Source organism: Neodiprion pinetum, chromosome 5, assembly GCF_021155775.2.
Source record: "Neodiprion pinetum isolate iyNeoPine1 chromosome 5, iyNeoPine1.2, whole genome shotgun sequence".
Lineage (NCBI taxonomy): Eukaryota > Metazoa > Arthropoda > Insecta > Hymenoptera > Diprionidae > Neodiprion > Neodiprion pinetum.
In genome coordinates, this window is record NC_060236.1 from 8,113,108 (window position 1) to 8,136,675 (window position 23,568).

A 23,568-nucleotide genomic window follows, 5' to 3' on the forward strand; every position below is an offset into this window, starting at 1 on the left:
TCACTTTTTTAATCAAGTCATCTGGTACTTACGTCGGTTATGAGTTGATCTTTGGCATCTGTATGTGATTTAATTTGGTGACCAGGATGTTCCTGCGGTGTGGCGCAGGCTCGACAGAGCGCCAAACAGCAAGTTGCACACCATAATGCCAATGGCATACCATGTGTGTGGCAGTTCTCACTCTGAAAGTATTGAAAAAATTTAGCTCTGTAAAACAGGCTCAAGCCTTGTTGTCTGCTTTTCTAACAGCCTGTACATTTGAAAATATGCACACATGCCCGCTCTCACATCATTGCGTATATGTGTACACGGTATGTCAAGTTGAGTGAGAACAACAATGATGACATTACATCATGATCTGATTAATAAAAAATCCTTCCATAGTAAGGCTTCACCCTTCAGCCAGCACATCACTTAACCACTTGCTTACCTAGCATTCTCAACTTAGGGAAGATAATTCAATGATGCATTCCTTTATAAAGCTTTTTTCCCATTAAAAGAGTGGTTTCTGAAATTGACTTGTTTCTTTTCTCAATATGTGGCATACTCTGATTCTTCGAGAACACTACTTCCGACATTTTCCAATATTCTGTATTCAACTCTCAACAAAGCTTCCTCGGCACATTCATTTGAGAATTTAAGATTAACATGACAAATGTTAACAATAAGTAGGATGTTTGAATGATATTGACTTGTTCTCATCGTTATTGGATACCTTTCTTTCCTTATCGGTGGGTTTGTTAGCTGTGATGTTGTTAGAGTTGATTTTAAGGTGCGAAAAGTTATTGGCAAGGGCGAGTAGAGAGGAATGTGTGGGTAGAGCATCGGGTCCTTGATGTCCAAGTTCAGTTGACTTCCAGCAATGGGCACAAACTAGTTGTCGCCCCTTAACCAGATTGTTTTCTATACATCGTAAGCAGAAGTGATGCTTGCAGCTCAGGTACTTTGGGCATTGTTCCGTGTCGTTAAATTTCTGCTTGCAATAACTACACAGCGTCAGCTCCTCTAGATCTGTTAGTACGCTCGGATCCAGCATCTGTACATGTAAATAAATAACAGCCAATCGTGTGTTTATTTCGTTTTCAATTCATTAATTTTCTGCAAAGCGATCGTGCGACTATTCCTTTCGCGTAACCGAGAGTGTGACAAAAAGTGTGTGCGATTACATTTAGTGTAAGAAAATGAAGAGACAGCCAAGTGATGATAATGGATTTACATCCATATCATCATTATTTTCTCTCTCTTACAAGTACATATGAAGGAAATAACGAGTGTGACGAAATTCGCACTGGGTTTATCGTTGGGTGGAGGGGGGAGGCATCGAAAAAAACAATTGCCGATCATTTTTCTGTAAGACGAAAAATGACATATTGCAGGACAGCGCGCGTGCGCACGAAATCCCGCCAAAACATGGGGGGTGGGGTGGTGGGAGGAGCCAGGACACGTATTGAATACAGGCACTCGGGTTCCATACTTCGTAAAGGCGAGACTGTGGTTTTGACGAGAATGAATGCAACGTGGATTGAGAATTTATTTAGGGGGTTAGTCGTAGGCCGCTCAGGATTCGCAAACGATTGGGGAGAGATAGCGAGCTGAAGCAATCAATTGTTAACGGGCTGATCAGCAGTGATTGGAGGAAATCCGATTGGCGGAATATAAGATATATGTATACAATGTAGGGTATAAATGCAATCACACACAGTAGAAGAAACTGGAAGAAACTCCCCTCTTCATCAACAATACATAAGACGAGACCGAGAAATGCTCGGTACTTCGGTCGCTTAGCCACAATAGATAGATAATGTTAACATTCGATGTTGATAATTATTTTTAGGATACAAAATAGGATCGTACCGTGTGTATGCGTTTACGAGGACAACCCGTATAGTATATCAGTGGCTTATTGACTACGTGAAATTATTGTTTTATTAAAATTATTAATAATGTCGTATACGTTATATTATATGTAACGCAGTAGTTTTTCGGACGCTCTTTTCATGTATGTATTCCGTATGCATACATACATGTATATATTATGTACATATATAAATTTACATCGAGATTAAATGTCGCGCGGTTTAATCGTTGGCGTTTTGTACTGTACACGGGTATATTTTACGGTTATCGAACGTTATTATATGCAGCATTACGACGGCTCGCCGGTACGCGGCGTATTATTATTTTAATCTTAACTTGTGCTGCAAACGTTTTGCCACATCATGATGTTTGATTCACTAAACTAACCACTAGCATGGCGGCGAGGGACCGACCGACCAACCGACCGACCGACACACACCACAGCGCGCGCTACGATCTGTTGCTCTACGTTCCTCCCGTCCTCTCTTTACCCCCCCGCCCCTCGCCGTTCGGCGATTTACTCCCGCTGTTTCCTGTTTCCACCGATGGCCGCGCGCTGACCATTTTCAAAGCCTCCTAGATCCGCCTTAAACCTCGACTTTCGCTCGTGCGACGGCGTATATTGAAACAAAAAATCAATCATAGCGCTGTACGTACACTGATCGAAACATCTGTTTTTACGTCACGTCATTCACTCGTCATTTCACATATTAATGTTTCATGCGTTTAAAGTGATCACGTGTTATAAGCAATTCTTATCGCTCGCTAATTATTCTACGTGAATTTTCCCTCTATTCCAGCTCAGTGTTCTTTTAACACCTGTTAGTTATTGTTCGCTAAATACGATGCACTCGGCAGTCTTTTGAACTTCAACTTCTATGGCTTCGGCGGGAATTTGTGAATCTTCTTGCAATATTTTCATTAATTGCTAACAATCGAACGCATTCCAATTTACTTAATTTTTCTTCTTTTGTTTACTCAGGAAAAAGATAGTTACGGCAACGAAGTATCCAGATTAGCCAGACCTCTGCCAGTTGAGTACCTGCTGGTCGATGTTCCAGCTTCGACACCGCTTACTCCACAGTTTACTTTTCACGTAAATGAGGACAACACGCCGTTTCCAGTTGAAAATAGGTAAAAAAAAATTAATGTGAAAGATAATTGTGTTTTACCGACAAGCAGCATTGACTGGTTTTTTGTACAACTGATCTCTGAAAATCATTTTTGTTATTTATTAGTCCATATATATTCATTTATTTTTACTATGTTACAAATTGATTTTGATTCAATCTTAGTAATCTATAATCGTACTTTATTCCAGGCTAGTCGATGGACAGCTACAAGAATTCAGTTCTCTTTGTACGTACATGCAGCAGTTTGCGCCGAACCAATTCTTTGAGGCAATATCTGATTTTCATCTACTTCTCTTTATTGCCACAATGGACATGCTGCCAATGAAGGTATTATAGACTGTCCTAAGTTTTGCATGCTTAGACATAAAAAAAGAAATGGGAAAATAAGTATAAATTCCAAGTAATACTGTAGTAAAGATGGATTGATCAATCTATTTTCATTAATACCTTGGATTGTAATGTTAAACAAGTACCTAATGTAATTTATCCCAATTCTCCCAGGATTACATGGTACCACTGTTGACGGCGATACGTTCAGGGAATCGAGAACAAGCTTTGGAATGGGCACATTCTGAACACTGGGCAACTGTAGAGCAGTTGATATCAGCAACAGCTGCGACGACTCCACATGCACCACAAGGAATAACGTTTAGCAACAATCCTGGAGCATCCATGTCTGCAGTAGGAGTAGGTACTAGTGCTGGTACCGGAGCAGCAGTTAATCCAGTTCCTGAGCAACCTCTGTGGACATGTCGTCATTGCACATTTATTAATCCTGCCGATCTTGCGACATGTGACATGTGCAGCTTACCAAGGTAGTTGAGTATTTAAAAATAGTATACTGTGTTACAGATGCGGCAAGTGGACAATTTTCGACGAGTGTGAAGTTTACAGCATGAGCTAAGGCGAGCGCTGTAAACACATGAGTCTGATATTGCCCATCCGCACATGTGACACACGCTATTATTTCCAACATCTGTGAAGGAAAGTTTGAGTTGCTAACAATTTGAAACAAACAAATGTAATATAGTAGTCAAAAGAAGTAGATCAAGAGCAATTAAGAGAAATCTAACCTCAACGCGCCAACTTCAGGTTCAACTGAGCCCAATGACGTCACTGGTGGTTCGTAAAGTTCGTGCGTAAACTTAAGTTGTGGGAAAGTGCGCTAAAAAAAAATCCCCAATAGTGTGTAAAATTGAGAATTTCAGTTGAGCGCATACGCCAACATCGTTTTAGCGCATTGTTTAGAAATGGGGCTCTTTCACTGAACCCTACTAATACTGAAACACTTACTGATGACGCTGATTCGAGCTGAGAGAGATAGCTACTAGCAATGGCTGATGGTACGTTGGACTCTCTGTACAATCCAGTTCAAAAAGTTATTACGTTGTGTAAAAACAATAATTCGTGTACTTACAGGTAATACGTGATATTGCTGTCTCGATGCCATACGTTATTGTATCCGTGGACATGACACGCATGTACCAATTTTTAATTTTCGGTTTTTTACTGATCTTTCGCACTGAACTTAATCGTATCACTCTGAACTGGTGAATGTGTGTTGAGAAATGAAATTTTCATAGACATTATACTAACTTGGATGTGCGCATGCGCAACGTAGTAAAATAGAAAGAAAGATAGGCAAAGTATAGCGGGTATGCGTTCTAGTATTCCAGTATTATTAGACTTCAGTGGACATTTTACGCACGTTCCATAGGTTTAAAAAATCTAACTTTCCAAGCATGTGTTGGAAAAAAGAATTCAAATCAACTTAGGTACAATAAATAAAATGACGATAATAATAATGAGAATAATAATATGGACAAATACTCAATTTAATTGCTATTTTTCATTTATCAAGTCTCACAACTCTCAATGTACATATATACAACGTTTATTTGCAATTCACTCTAGTTTGCATTTATGCTATGCATGATATTCTTTAATTAACTTTGTGTCCACTAATTTTCTTATTCTTTATTTCTACAGGTTTTGATGCACGCTGATCCCTGAATAAATCTAACGGTATTTGCCCTTTATTTTCTTTTTTTTTTAAACGATTATTTCGACCTTATTTATGAATGAATAAACTGAATGCTTATGAAATTTCAATGTTATTAATACTCAATTATCAATTTAATTTTTGTCACGCATGCTATTTAATTTTCATTATTACTAGTATATACATACACGCGCACAAGCGATTGAGTACATAGCTTATTAGGTACGTAGATTATATAAATCCCTTATTATTCCGAGTACTAGTTGACCCTGCATATAAGTGGACTCCTAACTCTAAAGTTGGGTTTGAAACATTTTTTTTAGAAATTGCATATAAGTCGAATTTTACCAACAAATTGTCATTTCTATTTTTAGTGACTTGTAATATTGAATTTTATAAGGATCACTTGTGTAAATTTTAATATCGACAGATATCAACTCAGGTACTTGTATTTTAAACATCGGAATATTAGGCAATGATATCTGTGTCATTGTCCTCTTTACTCTCTTCACTTCAACTATCATTTCCTTCTACAGCACTTCATCTTCCCAGAAGATATCATCTCAAGTCCCAACCAACATGTTACTGATGCAACATTTTCTAAATCCTCGTACGATGCTTTCAAAATGATGTGGCAAGTGTTGAGCCATGATTGTGCTTAGTCTCCATGACAAATCATTTCTCCTCATCATCCGTCTACCCAAACTACCTTTAGGTTGAGTATGAGGAACATTCATAGCTCTTGCAGTTTCCAAAGGTTTTAATGGTATTATTTGGCGAGTTATCGCAAAGCCTTGACTTCGTTTGTCGTGAATATAATTAGAAATTGGTTTTTCGATATCTGGATATTTTCCAGATTTAGGCAGTCTAAAGTTCCGCCGTGTAGCACATGGACTTTATCATTTTTATCTCATTTGCCACCAGTTACGTACAATTTTTTTTTCTACGACACCGTATTTATCTGCAGTTTTATAATTGTTAGGTCTTTAGACTTACTGCACAGCAGTGAGCTTAAAATTTACTTCATAACTGTTTCGAATCTTTTTGTCACTCGATTTCTCTCTGAACCCCTGGATTCCCCTCTGTCAGTACTTTGACCAAAAAACAAACAACGTAGTTTCTAATTTGTTTACACGGTAAACAAAACAATTGCTGTTCGAAAAATTTGAAGTAGGAGTTTTCAATATCTCGAAGATTATGAGCGCATCCGTATTGTGAGAACATCAATTTCACGTTGATAAAAAAAGTTTGCTCAGTTGGTAAGGTAAATCTTCTATGTTAATCCGCGTTTAATTAAATCCTACGTAAAAGTGGAGGATGAAGAATTTGCGAGTGATGTCCGTTACCGAAAAGCTTGACTTGTACTCGAAATAATACGGTATTTCTGAATTTCACATTCCAATTCGAGAATGTAATTATTTTTCATGTTTGGCGTTTGTCATGTATGTACGTACTTGGGTAGCTATAAATAGTGCTTTTTATTGCTAATAATTCTTTGAAACATTGTCATGCACTATGAATTGGACTCAACGGAGTCTAAATACATGTAATCCGTACTACTTTGTTATTTGTCATAAATATGCTAATTTAGTTGCATTTATCTAGCTTTTTCTATTGACAACTAACAGCTACTTGAATAGATTTTTAAGTACTGATGTCAAAGACAATTCACAAAATTTGATTAATGACATTAATCAACTTGATTCATTGCGTCATTGCTGTATGAATTTAATCAAGTAAACACGCATGTAATATTGATTTTAGAATGCTGATGTAAGAGATGATGGAGGTGAGATCGAGTGAACGAAATAGAATTGCAAGATTCAGTATACCCAGTGATGTTTGTGTAAGATTAATTATAAGAATTAACATAACTTTCAATATATAAATTATTATGCATTAAGGATTTAAAAAATAATAACAAGTGGTAACTGTGATACAAAACCAGATAAATAACTCAAGGGATAACAGCATAGCAGTGTTCAATAAATTGGCTACTCAAGACGTTTCGATGGCCGTATTTTCTGATTTTTAAAAAACCTTTTTACTACTGCTTACCAGTATCTCAAATATCGATTCGGTTCATTTTGTCACTATTGAGTAAGCTGTGAGAAACTATAGATGAAAGAAAAGGAAGATATTTTCTTGTTTTGAATTCAAAGTCCTTCACCAATATACTTTCTACTTTGAGATGTTAATCAAAGTTCTTTGTATGAAAACTGAAAAAACTTAATGATAGAAAAATATGTATACATACATATAATTTGTAGAATGTTTTATTTGACTACACTACGTATTTATCCGAACATTAACTGGTACAATGGTTTACTTCACTGCTCTTCAGCCGAAGATAGAATATTTCTTCGAGATTTCATTTCGCGATGAAATCGTATTCAGAGGAACTACCAAGATGAGCCGCCGTCATTTCACTTGGGACTACGTCAACGTCCTGTTTTACGGGTCTCTTTTTTCTAAAAATATTAAAAATAACGTGCCTGGAAGATTGTTCGATTTATATTTTAAAAACATTTAATTGGTCAGAAATAGGAATTTGCGATAAAAGTTCTAAGCCCGATGATAAGATTTAACGGATGCAGAGTTTTTTTCAGAAATTTGCGTTATTTGCTTTTCCGCCAATGAGTGTGCACAGAATTATTTTATAGCTATGTTCAGAAACTCATCTTGTTCGTTTTTTCTCAGTGAATATTGATGTTGAATGAATATGTATAAAAACTGCTTATGGACTTTAGGGTGCGGGTAAGGGGCGCTGAAAAGCGGGGGAGAAAATGGCAGTATTCTACTATGCCGACTCGATTTTACATTGGGATCCCATAAGATCCGCTCGTAAGTACAAGGTAGTAGCTCTCAAATCCGCCCAGACCCGAAAAACCATTACGAAAAATAACCCAGGACTATATTACATATTTTCAATCAACGCTATACGGTTCTACAGGGTGGTCCAGCATCGAGTGACCAAACTGGTAGGGGTTATAAAGGCGGTCAAGCTCAATAGTTTAACCTGAAGAACGTGTCTCCAAAGTCGTATTCGCGAGATACGACCGGTATAAAAAAATCCAGCTAAGCGGTGGTATTTGGGCAACCGAGTACACAGAACGCAGCGGTGGGCGGTCTAAATTCAACGTCAAGAGTGTTTTCCTTCGAAATTCGTAAATTCGAAAGCGTTATGTTCCGCATCAGTAGTCGAGTGCGCAATAATAAGATCGATATCGGCTGCCTGCTGTGTACTTAGTTGCCAACATGCCAGGACTTAGTGCACTCGGTTGCCTACATGCCGGCGCTTAGTGTACTCGGTTGCCTATTATAACAGCGCTTAGCGAGATTTTTTTTACCCGGTCGTATTTCGCGAATGTGACTTCGGAGACCACATGTTCTCTGCGATAATTTACTTCGCTCAACTGCCTCCAACTCTTGTACCACAGGCCCTGATTCTGACTTACTTTTCACTCGGGAAAGCGGCCAGCAGCGCTATCTAGACCAATCAGAAATCAGCTTTAAACGGAAAATCTTTCTTCTATCTCTCTTGCACTATATAACTGCGTTTGGTATTTTCACGTGATTCCTCGATCACCTCGAAACGCGCGCTGGAAGAGAGTTGAATGTCTCGAGACGCATCGCGAGGAGAGAAAAAAAGCGTTGCGTTTCGAGGTAATCGAGGAATCTGACGTAATTACCGAACGCACGAATAGTCTTCATGCGTTTGTCCTTTTTGATGGCGAATTTTATCATCACGGTGATGTTTCGGAACGCAACATTTGACAATCACGAGGTTGAAGTTAGTAACGTTATCGTAACGAAACATTATGGAAAAAATCACTATTTTCTTAATTTAAATTTAAGGAGCTAAGACTTTGAAATACGAATGTGTTCTGTTTTATTAGGCTTTACCGAATTTCAGACAATTTCAAAATCGCGATATAATAGATTTTCCTCGTCATGAATCCTTACGATAACGTTACTAACTTCAATGTAATTGACAATCGCATATTCATGATCGACCTGCGTGTGAGAGGTTAAGATTTTTGAGATTGTAAATTTACGTAATACGTCATGTGCAAGTCTTCCCGCAGCAGCAACAATGCGCGGGTCGTGTAAAACCCCTAACACACATTGCATCGTGGGTTTCTCTGTTATTTGTGTAAACGATTTCTGCGATTTCTGCGAGCATGACATATATACCGTATCATTGTTACTCGCTACCCAGTAACTCGTAACATACTTCAAACTCGTTGCGAAGCAGATTTCAAAGATCAGAACAGATCAGAAAGAAATGTTGATATATCGCGAGTGTGTGCTAGCGGTGATTATTATAAATACGTGCAACTGTTCCTTAATTAGATGAATAATTTAATAAATAAGGTCATTAACTTGGAGTTAAACCACGTCGGAAGATTCAGAACGCATTTCATCGAAGAGCGAGGTTCTTTTGAGGTGTGCAACACGTGACTGAGGTCGCCAAGGGTTTGAGGTTATGTCAAGGTAAGATCGTAAACGTCAACTAACCGCTATTTCGCTGATTCTCCTCTGTCGAAACATATGCCATATATTTCCTCATTCTATTCCTCGTATTCAAATGTTGCGTCAGTATTTGCGTCTATTTATTTATCCACGGAACAAGTACTTCCGCACTACTTTATCCGCACTACTAATGATTACTTTATCAATCAATCACAGCTAAGTTTTATGTCTGATGTCACGAAAACTTTACATTACACAGCGGGCAACTTGACGTAATCTTTATGCAAACTTACCTTAGCTTTTATCAAAACTGTAATGTATCCGAATTGACGAGGTATGGCCAAATTTGTAACTGTAATTTGCTGAAAAATTCTTCCCCACAAAGTTCATGTCAATATTAAACCGTGAAGGGGTGATTTATGGTAAAACGGTGCATAGGAAATTTAGCAAGGAAAGTCCCAAGTTTTTAAATGGATATTCGAACAGTAGTTTTTTTCCAGATTATGTGACCACCAGGAAGGCAAAGAGAAAAAACCAAAACCTCAGTGCTTTCTACTTGTTTAAGAAGTACATGTAATTTATTAGCAAACAAGTTGGTCACTTTTATAAATACTAACATGAAGTGAGTTGTGAGAAGTGTCGGTTGAGCATAAAATTAGTACGTTAGTCGTGCGATCTATTCACAAGTCCGTTGGTAAGGTGCCATATCTTGATGCATAATTTCTCAAAGGACTTGATTCGCCCTGAAAGTTAAATCAATCGGTCAACAAGTTTCAAACATGAAATCAGCCATTGGTCAAATATTGAATTTTAATAGCTCGGTTACAGTGGCATGAATTTTGAAGTTCAGTTCAATTCGTACAGTTGGGGTTCAACTTGCATTCAAGATATCATTTATATCAATCAACCCGTAACCTATGATGATGCTGGTCTGCTAGACTGCTTTCAAAGCATTATCATCACACATCGACTAGTGATCCTTTTTTTATTACAAGCAGGCCTTGAAAGAACTAATATTATGTAAGATTATTCACAGGTCTCGCAACTAAAGACTTCAAAGTTTGTCGAATTCGCAATTATATTCAACAGACCAGCATCTTGCTAAAAGCTGAAACTTTAAAGTGTCATGGGGTGAGGGTTGAAAATTTTAATTCCTACAAATTGGTCAGCTTGAGAATTTGAATTGTCAACACCGTTTAATTCAGCTTTAACTATTTCTACATCGCGTCTCCAGTCGCCTCAGTATCGTAATCTATTTGTTTCAATCTCTGCTGAAAAAGGGATAAAAAACAAAGTGTTAATCGATGTTACTGATGAAAAGAATTAGTAATTCAATCATATCGAAGTTAGTAGCGTAATCGTAAAGATTCATGCTGAGGAAAAACCGTTATATAGAGATTTTGGAATTATTTGAAATTCAATGAACCGTAATACAACAAAATGCACTCATATTTCGAAATATTAGTTCCTTTAAAATCATTGTAAAACTAAGAAAATAGTGACTTTTTCCCCAATATTTCTTTACGATAACGTTACTAACGTGAACCTCGTGTAATTCACCAAAGTAGAAGAAAACAGAAATGCACAATTATACTGCGTCGACATGTAATTTTTTCTCTCATTCACAAACATATTGTAACAATTCACAAACCGATGAAACAAGAAGCCAAAACATAAAAATATTCTCTCTCATTACCCACCGTTGTACACTCGCATTCGTATCATGTAGTTACGCAGCTTTTTAAGAAGTCAGAAATTTTCTCTTGAACTTGGAAATAGTAGAAACAAGTACTCCAAACAGGAATACAGAATAATAATTATCATTTATAGCCCAATAGGATTGTATACAGTTTAACGTGAAGTAGAGGTATATCATGCATTTGCACATATAACGGTTGACTCATACCGACAGAAACAAATTGTAAATATAACTTACAAATATTAAGTGCAAAGCTTACAGCACTTTAGAAACAAACGATTATAAATTTCAGGAGAGAGTCTCATTAAACTCGGTTCAGAGGATCGCAAAACAGTTGGTGGCGTCTTAAGTAACAGTCTTTTAAATCTACACGATTATCGTTATATGCTCTTTCTATATTTTCACCTTTTATTTATTGCAAGAGTAAGATCTTGCAGTCAAAAATTACCCTCTTTTTGTTTGGTTCCACGAAACCTGATTGAGCTTAACGCCAACGCCTCTCTTTAATGCTTTTACCAAAAACAATTCATCACTTATAACTTAACTGTAACTGGTTTTTTTTTTCTTCAACTTGCATTGTAACGCATACTTTTCTACGATTTAGTGTTCTCACGTAATTTGCTTAATTACAATCTATTCATCCCTTACTTACATTCATTACAGTCAGGAGAATTTAAGCATGTTTCTTTCATAGTTTTTTTACTTTGTTAATGGCCGTAAATATTGTGCCAAAAAAATTCTCCGATTTTCTTTCAGCCACTGAGGTTTCGAATATAACAACAAATAAATCATAGTATAGCTGGATAGTTATTTTATATAATATACGCACATGTAAATGTATATATATATTTTGTTTGTTTTCTTCCAAATTTTCATAAAATAAATAATTACGCCTAACATGTTTACGTCTCTGATATAACATCTCAATTGCATACATATAAATATAAATATCAAACTATCGTAATAATTAACATTCGAATAAATTTGTCATAATGATAATAGTAATATTATTGTTTTTTCAAGAAAACCAAACATTCGGTATTCTCGCGTGTTTGTTTGTTTGTTTGTTTGTTATTACAAAATCGTCACTGTACGATAGTCTTTCTCCATGCAGCCAAAATAATTATACAGAGAGAATTTACACAAAACGACTTTCCATTTTTTATGCATTTCGTTCAGCAGTGTGTAATTAATAAATTACAATTTAATTAACTTATATTTTTTAATCGTTTCATTTTCTTTTTCTTTTTTTTTTTTTTTTTTGATCGAATCTTTTCAATTTCAATACTGTGTTAAGCTATACCGATAAAAGCAATGAAATCTGAACATTACGTACTTTGGCTTAATATCCTATAGCTTGACGGAATATATCATAAATAGTGTCGCTGCATCTAATATAAATATCCAGGGCCGGTAATGTGTAGATACAAAATCAAGTGTGTATAATAGTTTTGGAAGCACTAGTTAATATGTCTATATTCATCGAGCCAGAGTTTGCCTATATTAGAATTTAAATTCCAATCGTTACACTTTTATCATTGTGTAACAATGAAAACGCGTATATTTACAGCGTAATCTATAATAATAATAATAATAATAATAATAATAACAACGATAGTAATAATAGTAATAAAATTTAATAACAATAAATCTAAAATAAAGAAAAAATTTTTGTGAATAACAAAAGTTAGTTTCGCAATTCATTCGGTTCGATGTTTAGAAATTGATAATTACTAAATTTTTAGTGGCGTATCTATAATTTGGCAATTACTACGGGTATCAAAGTCGAAAATAACCTCTCAGAAACAACGAATAATAACGTAAATATACTTGTCATTATATTTTCTTATCGCAAAAATGAAACAGGTGCGTAAGAAGGAAAAAACCTTTCAGTTTTCTTTTACGCAACTGCAAACAAAACAATGATCATCGTTACGCGTGAGCAGTTATAATTAACTGAGTTGAGGAGAATTACTAATATATTTATTTGATTATTTTTAATATTTCTTTGTCGTTGTTGTCGTTGTTTTACTAGTATCGTATGGATTATACGAATTGAATCGTCTTTCGATCTTGCAAAATTCGGTTTTGTGTAAATACTAGGCAACAAAGCCTTCAATAAATGCGAAAATTATTTATTCAGACAAATTAAAATTGACCTCGCCTTGCAAATTATAATTATACAACTGATAAATTGGAGTCGCACATTTTTCGTTCGCGTTATAATAATACAATAATACGGCTTAGCGTTTCGGCACTGTTTAAAAGTTGAAATATAGCGATTGAAGTTAAGAAAGCTGTTCAACAAATATTCTCTTTCTTAATCTGAAATCATTTTACCGACAGAAATCATGGTTATAAAATAGCTTTGTCAAAGGTAGCTATTGTTCCATACCGAAAAGACACAAATTCTAGGCTATATATAATTATTGGTAAATTTAATCCCACTTCGGGGAAATAATTTGAAAACACGGCAAGCTTCATGCAAGTGACTTTAAAGCAAAAAATTTTTACGTTTACAATCCGGCGGTGCACTTTTTCCCTCACATATATGTCTAACAATTAGCGTTCGGAAATTTTTATTTACGTAACTAAATATATATATATATATATATATATATATATATATATATATATATAATATATATATATATATATGAATTGTAATGTGTATACGATTTATTTATACAACTACCATTTACGAAAGTCTTCTCTCTAGTTATTATTACACAGGATTAAAAAAAGACCCACTCTTCTTCTTTCTCTCTCTTTCAAGAACACGATGATATTTTGTAAATATATATATTTTTTTTCCCCGACAATTCCGTGCATAATCAATTTTCCGACAGTTTTATACAGCGCGCGTACAACTTTTTCACGCTTATTAATTTTTGCTCGGCGATAACTTGCGAGTGGTTTCTTCGGTCTACGGCATCTTACAAATATATAACACCAAATTTTTTTAGGTTAAATTTCAAAAATATCAACACACAATTATGTGTAAAGATGTGTAATCCGCATCGATGCGCTTGCGCGGATTTCGCCTGTGGCAACGATTGAATTTTTTGGTTCGTTTACATGCCTATATGTATGTGTATGTATACATATATTTGTGCACTGAGAAAAATTTCATTTGGTATAGTAAGTAGAAAAATTAAGTAAAGCCGTTATCGTTAAAAAAACTGTTTGAATATTGTTGGAATTACGAAAAACGAGGTACGCCTAACCATTTTGCGCCATCGTCGATCCTTTTTTGGTAATTGCAACGCAAAATCATTTTGCGAGGTTTACTCTACTTTTTTAGTTAAACAAGGCTTCAACGTCAATTTATCGTTGCACGAGCGTCAAGTTTTCGCAACACTTGCAAGAAAATATAGCAACAGTGATCGTAATGAGAAAGAATAGTAACGGATACTAGACTTTCTGGTAACCGGTAGAAAACTAATTTTTATTTTGTATCTGCAACTATATTTTTCCATCGTGGTAAAAAATGAAAATAGTCAAGGACCGAGCGGTAACCGGAACTAAAAATTTCTCTCAGTGTGTACACACCGTGAAAATAATGCTTCGTTTGGTCGGGTTTACGTCCTTTAGAGCCTTATGATCTCCTAACCATTGTATATAGCGTTTGTAAAACGTCAACAATAATACTCATTGTTTATTATATAGTAAAAATAGAAACAGTGAATCTTTACGTTACATTATAGATTTGTAAATCATTCAATCTGTAGTGAAAATAAAACATATCTATATCCCTCTCTCTCCGTCCGATTTACTATACATGCGTATGTAAAGTTAGTTTCACAATTCAAGCGCGACCTAAAAACAATTCAAAACGAACATCGATAATTCATTCTTTGATCGTTGTCAGTAAGAATTCTTCGATCTTATCTAAACCCCTTCGAATATCGCCAGCCACCCAACTGCTTTCCGCTAAATACTATATTACGTATATTTATCAATATTATTTGAATAAATTTCAATGCATCTGCAATCCCTCTGAATATAATCAACCTAATCTTAATGTTCAAAGTTTTGGAAAACAAGTCCCATGTACACTTGCAATGTTGTTTGCGTTAGTAACGTTGCAACTTAAATATATCGAACTATTGAAAGGATTTTGCATATTATTATAGGAGAAATAACGAGCAGATGTACAGAAATTCGCAAAAAATTCGACTAGAACCGAGAAGTTGGTACGTAACGTTCAATTATGTGTGTGTGTGTGTGTGTGTATACATATATATATATATATATATATATACACACATATCCATATAAATATAATATATGCCTGTACCGTTTGTGAAACTACCTCGAAATGAAGAAAATATGATTTAGGAAAAAAAAAAGAAAAGAAAAGAAAAGAAAAATAAATATATATATTATCTAACATATTCGGTTGGCCGTGCCATTATTCACCTGAGTCTCTTCTGTTCCGTTTTCTGATCCGTGAAGATTTTTATCATTGCCGACAGACCGTTTGGGTTTGAAGAGACCTGCCACGAAATTGGCCTGAAACAAACGAACAGCCAAAAAATGTGAAAATTCGAGTACTAGATTGAATTCACGTTTGTCGTCATTTGATATCCTCTAGTTACGAAACGTATAAACGTAAAAAAAAACGGACCATGAAAAGTGCCATGGCAATTCCGAGCGTTGATCCTGCCAGGACATCGCTCCAATGGTGTTTGTAGTTTGATACTCGGGACATGGCGGTGAACCAAGCCATCCAGAAGCAAAGAAACTGCAGTAAATGCTTCAGCAATTTGCTGATAGCCCAATGGACTCGCAATTGCAGGTACAACTGAAAACACAACAACAGTTTTGGGATGTAACGAGTGAATGTTTTAGGTGAGAAGTGACCATTGAAATGGCTTGTTGAAATCATCGTTCTGATCAGTATGCGTTGTTGATTCTTCTTCGGCGTTGGATAGAAAACACTTCGTTTCGTCATCTTGTCATGTTTGATAAAGCTTGCGTGTATAATGGGATTACATGGCGGGTACTTTGTCACCAAATTTAACGTCACTGTAGTTTGTTGCGTTATCGGGCACGATGATAAGTAAATGAAACGATCGAGTTTAACGAGAGCGCGCACGTGTCATGTCTGTTATCTTTCAATAAACTTGAGGCTCCTTTGTTACAGTATTACAGTAATTGGCGTGTAAACAATACTTATATTTGCATTGATATTATAAAAAAAAAAGTGCGGAATATGATACTTGGTTATGAATGATGTGGATGGACGAAAATTGCATGATAAATTATGTGACGAAAAAATTCTACCTGTACAGCGTTCGAACGATACATGATTAAAATCTTTGGCGGAAATAGAAAGTACAAAAAAAAAAAAAATACTTACCACGAGGTAAATCATCGTGTATGCAGAAAAGGACGAGTGTCCCGATGGGAAGGATAACCTGAAACATTGATGAAAATTGTGGTTATCGTATAAGTTAACGACCATTAAATTACCGCATCAGAAAGCCAGACGTCTAAAAATGAGGAGATAAATTTCTTATAACAGATCATTCCATGAGACTGTTTGCACAATTAAAATGTGCCAGAGGTTTATAACAAAATTCAAAATTTATAAGATCAAGATTCAAATCATATTTTAAGCTCGAGCTGAATATTTGAGTTTTTTCTTGCGATTTTGTACTCCATTTGCAATCAAATGATAAGAAAGGCATCTGCATTTATAAATCCTATACGAGTATATACATATCCGCTGGTTTGTAAATGTTATTTTTTGTCTATGTGTCCACTTTCAGACACGGATTCGATCGTTTTTTTACCCTTTGACGAAGAATTGCTGATGGAGAGATATTACGATCAGAATATTATGTCGTGAATGTTGAACAGAAAATGATAGTTGTTTACAGATCTTATCTTATAGTTATGCTAGTAAAACTGGGAGCGTTCATCCTAGAACTGATCATTTTTTCCGTCGTTTATTCTTGACGATACCTTAGATTCTATAATCGAAATCTGGTATCGAAATACAAATTTTTTATTCCAATAGAATTTTGAACTAGCCAAGCGGATCGTCAGGAATAGAAGCCTGCGCATGAATCTGTCGATAGGTGCAAGTTTATAACAGTGAGTGGATATGCGCAAGATTAAAAGTTTTATGTTCGATTATAAAGGTAAACCTATAATCTTGCTGTTTATCGTAATTCCAAAAATATCGAAATATTGTTGACACGATACGTCTGACGCGGTGATGAACGATTGTTGCTGTTCTTTTTTATAAATTTTTATTGCATATACAATAAGCTGGCTTGGTTACCATAACGGCCGAACATCATGGAGATGGTCTTTATAGCTGATGAAAAAATGAACCAACCAAGACCATAACCAACCGACCGACCGACTATAAACCAACCAACGAATGAATGAAATTACTGTGGTATATACAATTTTATCACAGATTCCTCAAATACGAATCTATAAATAGGACTGTCCATCTTCCATTTCTGATAATAATATTATACGCTGCTTGTTATAGTTCGTCGAAATCGCAGCGATATCTGCATTCGTGTGCCGTACATTTTAGGATTTATCGATTCAAGACAGCAGCTGTGACTTACCATTTATAAATATAAGATCTATACACATTTTTTTTTTAACAATCCGAACGATTTTAGAACAACACGTTTGCTATAAGTAATTTCCAAAATTTTGCAGTTAAACATTAATTGTGTAAAAGCAAAGCATTGGTAGTGTATATTTTTTGCCTCGTGTGTCAAGGTGACGTTGTCATGACTCTTGTAGGTATAAAAACAAACGAAACGTTTCGCAGTGATTAAATAGAGTGTGATGAATCGCGTCTCAGAAATTGGATTAGTTTGTACATGTATCATCATTGGATAGAAAATGGTAACGCGACGCCCTTGCACTACAGATACATCGTATCGTCTAGAAAAAATAAAGGTGCGGTCGAATGGTTTTCGTTCGCAATTAAACGCACTTCCGTTATTTGGTCTCCGTTGTTCGTCACGTTTCGGGAGCGTTTTCACAGTGTGCGAAAAGAAGGGCAAGCCCGATCAATAAAATTCAATACTGTAAAAGCACAGTATAAACTTTGCCGCGTCGGTTCTCGAGTGACATTTTAGTAAGTTCAGACTTGAGAATAGACCTCAGAGAGTTGGTCAGGTTAATAATAGACTTGGAAGTTGGAACCGGAAATCTATTTGGCTGTATAGTGTCTGTATGCAGCTACAGATTGTAAATGGCGATGATTCGTGTTCGATAAAAACTCGGCGAAATCGGTGAACCGAGTTCTATTTTACTCCTGCCGAGTAGTCCCAGTCAGAAATGTCGTAAAACGACTTCTCGCAAAAGTGTCAAAGAAATGTTATTTTCGAATCAAAGAACTATAGTCACTGTTCAGTGTTCAGTTAGGAGCTACTTAAAATTACATTAAAAAAAGCACTAACCTGGCTTCCTTCAGTGTTCTTTCAGTGTATATTGGTAACGGATTGCAGGTGAAATCTTCAACGTAAACACCAACGTTACTGGTTAAGTTGCAGGCACTGGTGTTACAAACGGTGAGAAAATGGGGCCTCAAACGACCGATCGTATACTTTGCTATGTCAGTTGTCAACACCGTGCAGGCAGACCCAAAACCGAAAATCCCTATCTGAAAATTTTCACCATTTGAATTATGGAGTGGAAATGCTTTGCGATGTGTCTTCGTGTTGATACGGTGTTTTACTTCTCTTCCTACTTTGTCAGGTTCATCGATCGATGAATGATAAATAAACAATGCTTACGTGATAGTAAGCCTTCCAAACCCAAGGCGGTATCGTGTACCCAAAAAAAACCCTCGTGGATTGTCCCCGTTTCTTCTTTGCGTCCAAGTATTCGCAGCATATCATCTGGGCAACAAAAAATGAGAAACGAAAATTCATTAATCGCGTGGCACTTTATTTTTCACAATAATACATCTTCAATTATAATGGATGATGATGTTTTGTACGTTTAACATTGTATAAAACACCTGGTGGATCCAAATAGAATATCATTTATAAAGCACCTTCAAGTTTGTTTTTGTTTTCAGAATTGTTATGTACAGTCTTAAATACCAAGTATTCACTTCCGTACACGTGTTTATCTAATCGCTTTGCAAATCGATATTTTTCATCCGCCGCGCTCTTGACAGGGAAGTGTGCTTTGCTTAGGAGAAACTTGTTGCAATGGTATACAAGATACTTCAAAGGTCTTCTGACATGGCACGTTTTCAAACCATGGTTCAAACTGACCTGAACGTGGCAGTTGTAAACTGTGCATTCGGTCACGTGTCTCTCACTTGTAGGCCACGTGCAGCTTTTCAGACTTCGTATATCCAATTTTGTACAACTCGTTGGACGGATGGGTTAAGCTGCCGACCGGCTGATTTTAACCTGTTCCTTAAGCGAGGTGTCTTAATTATAATACAGTCGTAATCTAAGGGGAGATTAGATATTTGTTCAAGCTATTAATACCACGCGGTGATTAGCCGCGGAGAGATTTTCATCACCCGATCGATCACTCGCGGATTACAAAGCAAGAAAGAGAAAATAATAACGAGATGTAAGATTTCCTCTCGTATCCTGCCAAATCCCGCTGATGATAATAGTCAGGTATAATACTACAAAGGTTTTAAGATAATCCTTCCTCATTGCCTGCGTGCCCGACTCTATTTTGTCCTAAGCTTTTCTTATTCCTCCGCGCTGTTTTCACTGCAGTTTTAGGTAGATTTGTAAAATAAGAACGAAGAGAGAAATATCTCGAGGGAAGAATATCATTGGAGCAGACTTTGACGATTATCAGTGTTGATCCTAAATACCGTGGTGAAAATAGATCGCACTTGTGCGGGTACATTTGAACCCTTTTTCTGAAAGATAAAAATGCGGTAGTTGTTGATTCCGCTGCTGCTCGTCAATTTTCTGACTAAGCTGTACTGAGGCTTAATGAAATTGACGAGAAAGAAGAAGCGCGTTCTCTGTATTTCCTCAATGCTTCATGAATTCGAACTACGGACCCTTCTTTCGACAGTGTTGGGACTTGAAGATATATTTAAAGAGCCCGTGGGTTACGAACTGAATTACCACCGACTTAAGGTGTCAGTGAGATGACACACATGCCGCCTAGATACTTAATCTCGTAACGATCTTCGTGCATATTCTAGCCCTCTCAATCAGCCATTAAACACCCACTTGGGTATGTTCAAATTTTCACGGGGAAGCCCATCGTTTTGATTTACAACCGTATTCTCTCAAGACTCGGTTATTTGATTTGTCCGACTCGGTCTCATCAGCGCTACATCTCCGTACGAGGCTGATGCTAGCAGCCAGAATGAGCAGCCAAACGTTCTAATGTTCATCCGAATGCGGCAATGAAATCCGGAAATCAAAATTTTGTGAAATACCTTGAGCTCTCAACACTTTTATAGAATTCTGGTGATATAACTGAACTGCGTTTTTCTATTTCCAAAAAGTTCAATACGTTTGGCTTATAACTCTGGCTTCTAGCTTCAGCTTCATTATCTCCTAAAACGATGTGTAAGTAATAATATTTAAAACTGTATACCAGTAATGTTAATTCACAAAGCACGCGAAGTATCTTGAAAATAATTAATTTCAAGTCCCTTGAATCCACAGTCAGTTTCAATTGATTGATAGAGTAGGCTCGTCGGTTTCGAAGAACAAGATTTTTTAATGGGCTTAACCTTCGAGACGTTCGTGTTCCGTTACGGACTCTTTTGTGTTTTGCGGATGGTCTGGTTAGCTTCGTTTCTTCCCCATCCATTGTTTCCATTCCTCCACGACCGCCGACATCAAGAATCGGTGAGACAGGGTATCGGGACAACAGTCTGATCTGGCCAATCTACAATGTTCCTAAACCCATTCCAATACGTCTTCTAATCTTGTCTTGGTCCTTGGCGGACCCTTTTCACAGAGCAGTGCAGCGACACAATTAGATTATCTCGATTCACGCTTTGGTACCTGGAATTTGGTTGGGGATTCAGTAGGATCGTGTACCTGCGGCCAATCTCTTTCTCTCTCTCTCTCTCTCTCTCTCTTTTTCTGTCTCTTTTCTTGAAAGGTGGAGAGTCTCCGAGTATATAAGAACGGTGCGAAGTAGGCAACTCAACTTTAGTTGGAGCACTCTCTCCGTATAACACTTTCGGTAAATTGTCGAAACTCAATACCTCTCGGGAGGATTATCTATCTAGGGCTTACAGGGATGGAATCTAAATTCTCGACTAGCTTTATGCGCCGAGGAGCTCGGACTAGACGGTTGGATGAGATTTTCGAACCATGGTAAACTCCCGTGACTAAAAGGACAGGTGCACGTGAACGGGCAACACTCTCTTAAGAGACTCAAGCTCTCCTTCAATCCTGTCCTTCTTCTCCCGGGTTTCCCGTGTATGTATGAGAATAAGGAAACTCCCTATTATGAGCCACGAGATGCTGATCCAGGTAGCCGAGGCAATAAAGAAAAAACGATGGAAAGAGAGAGAAAATGACCTGTATAATGGGGCCGCACCCAATCACACACATAAATCACGCCAAGAAAACGTAGGATAAATGGACCGCTTTATATGTGGGCATAGATCTCCTACCGTCCTTTTAGAATGGCATGTATATAATTACTTCGGTCAACTATTAGTGACCAGGTGGCATCGTTTTTTCACGTTCATTTTCAATTACGAGGTGCACACCTGCGTTACCTGTAGGTGTTCACAGCCAGACGACGCTTTGGAATGTAAAATTTGGAAGGATTTTCACCGGTACAGATTTTTTCCCCATCTGCAGCGATTTGGGGGAAATTGAATTTCCATCAAATTTGCAAATCTAACCGGTCAATCAAGTCCAAGAAGTCCAATTAAATCCGATGCACATCATAGTGAGACTTGAGCAGTGCGGCACACGTTGTGTACCAAAGCACGACACGCCGACGTATACAACGAAGATCTCGTCTCTCTATCTTTCGATTCACACAGGAAAAAAAGGACAGATATGAAAAAAAAAAAGAAACAAAGAAACCGACTAGATATTCTCTCTGCTTTTTTATACTTATTTATATACATAAGAAAGCCGGTTTGTGGGCGGTATCTTTTAAGCCATGATGCACACGCGTGAATGCACGCTCTCAACCAACTGTAAAGATGCATACATGTTCATGCTCGTACGTAGTACATGTATTATACCGATATCGATGCCTCAACTGAAGGTGCCTCTTAAAGTTCAAGTTCCCAGAACATGCGGCTTGTCTCTTCCCTTTGCGCCCTTTCTCTTCCTCCCTCTCCTTTAATCAACGGAAAATTTAAGAGTAGCCTTAGTCTTGATCTCTGATTACCCACGCTCCAAAAGTTCATACATAGTAATACCGATGGTGAAGTTATAGACGCGAGTGTGAATGAAGCCGGGCAGATACAAACAGGCACCTATCCTATGCCCGAGATACATGCAACGATGAGGGTACATAAATCCAGTAAATTGAAGGGAGCAGAGAGAGCGGAAGATGGAAAAAGAAATATCGTATGAGAAATGACAGATACACTGGAATATATGTGCTACACCATTTGCCAAGGTATCTATTCATAACTCGTAACACCCCGTCTTCCGTCTAGTAACCATCCGAAACCAAACTTGTGGCACTGTATCACCTCAGACATACCTACCAATTTCCTCTCTCTCTCTCTCTCTCTCTCTCTCTCTATCTCTTTTAATTAACGTATAGATGGACTAGCGACAGCCTTTCTTTCACTAGATATTCCATTCTATTAGTCAGGCTACAAAGTTCTCTCGGCGAAAGCAATTCAGGATGATAATTAGGTGACATGGTTTCTGGAAAACAAAAATAGTTCAATTTCAACAAAGACCTTGGAAGTCCAAACTTCATCGTTTGATATTCATATTTGTTTCCTCAAAATGATTCATCGGGTATTGTTGTGCAGCAGTATTTTTTTCCAATTTTCTACCACTTAAATCTTGATAAGAAGCTTCGTCCTTCTTGTTATCATATTCAAATATTTGTTTCATCATTCGTGTTTCACTCATGAAATTTGCCCTATCTCAATTGGAATCACCGAATGCTCGCTATGTGGTTTCTAATTACACGGATACCGCTTGCAAGGTTAACCGGTGGAAAGTCAGCGTTGACTCATATGATTTGTATTTAAATATCGTTAACATAAATTTGCATTCCGTTCAGGATAGAGAGTTTATGTCATAAGGAGTATCAGCAAATTATTGTGAAAAATTTTCAAACTTTCTTCAGCTGGAATATAAAGCGGGGAAGAGAGATCAGACCGATCAAGATCTGATGTGGATTTCCTGGTATCCTTAAAATAACGGTCCATACTGACGGCGCGGTTCCACCGTACGGTCATCTGATACAGGGGG

At 36.9% G+C, this 23,568-nt stretch overlaps 4 protein-coding genes across 18 annotated transcripts in view; 2 read left to right on the forward strand and 2 right to left on the reverse strand.

The window, feature by feature from the left end:
• Positions 1-2,312, reverse strand: part of LOC124219597 (uncharacterized) — a 6,388-nt gene extending 4,076 nt beyond the window's left edge. The window contains exons 1-3 of one of the 3 annotated variants that reach the window (XM_046627355.1): positions 1,855-2,312; positions 716-1,036; positions 33-182 (exon numbers count right to left, since the gene is read on the reverse strand). In XM_046627355.1, the coding sequence (XP_046483311.1) occupies positions 33-182; positions 716-1,036 (471 nt within the window). In that variant the 5' untranslated portion in view covers positions 1,855-2,312. The remainder of the gene's footprint in view (positions 1-32; positions 183-715; positions 1,037-1,854) is intronic. The other 2 variants (XM_046627354.1, XM_046627356.1) reach the window with 2 other exon arrangements.
• Positions 1-7,002, forward strand: part of Npl4 (nuclear protein localization 4) — a 16,672-nt gene extending 9,670 nt beyond the window's left edge. For 4 of the 7 annotated variants that reach the window (XM_069136295.1, XM_069136294.1, XM_046627347.2 and 1 more), the window contains 4 exons: positions 2,840-2,991; positions 3,179-3,317; positions 3,492-3,805; positions 6,757-7,002. In XM_069136295.1, the coding sequence (XP_068992396.1) occupies positions 2,840-2,991; positions 3,179-3,317; positions 3,492-3,805; positions 6,757-6,769 (618 nt within the window). In that variant the 3' untranslated portion in view covers positions 6,770-7,002. Of the gene's footprint in view, positions 1-2,839; positions 2,992-3,178; positions 3,318-3,491; positions 3,810-4,979; positions 5,016-6,756 lie in introns of those variants that run through there. The other 3 variants (XM_046627350.1, XM_046627353.1, XM_046627349.1) reach the window with 2 other exon arrangements.
• A 1,760-nt stretch (positions 7,003-8,762) lies between these two features.
• The window catches only part of LOC124219593 (E3 ubiquitin-protein ligase COP1-like), a 62,405-nt gene continuing 47,599 nt past the window's right edge, over positions 8,763-23,568 (forward strand). For 3 of the 5 annotated variants that reach the window (XM_046627340.2, XM_046627341.2, XM_046627344.2), the window contains exon 1: positions 8,763-9,489. The gene's annotated coding sequence lies outside the window, so the exon portion shown is untranslated. The remainder of the gene's footprint in view (positions 9,490-23,568) is intronic. The other 2 variants (XM_069136291.1, XM_046627342.2) reach the window with 2 other exon arrangements.
• wun (wunen) overlaps positions 10,043-23,568 on the reverse strand; it is a 34,486-nt gene continuing 20,960 nt past the window's right edge. Inside the window, exons 3-8 of one of the 3 annotated variants that reach the window (XM_046627365.2) lie at positions 18,949-19,053; positions 18,613-18,815; positions 16,533-16,590; positions 15,798-15,974; positions 15,590-15,682; positions 10,043-10,211 (exon numbers count right to left, since the gene is read on the reverse strand). In XM_046627365.2, the coding sequence (XP_046483321.1) occupies positions 10,149-10,211; positions 15,590-15,682; positions 15,798-15,974; positions 16,533-16,590; positions 18,613-18,815; positions 18,949-19,053 (699 nt within the window). In that variant the 3' untranslated portion in view covers positions 10,043-10,148. The other 2 variants (XM_046627368.2, XM_046627366.2) reach the window with 2 other exon arrangements.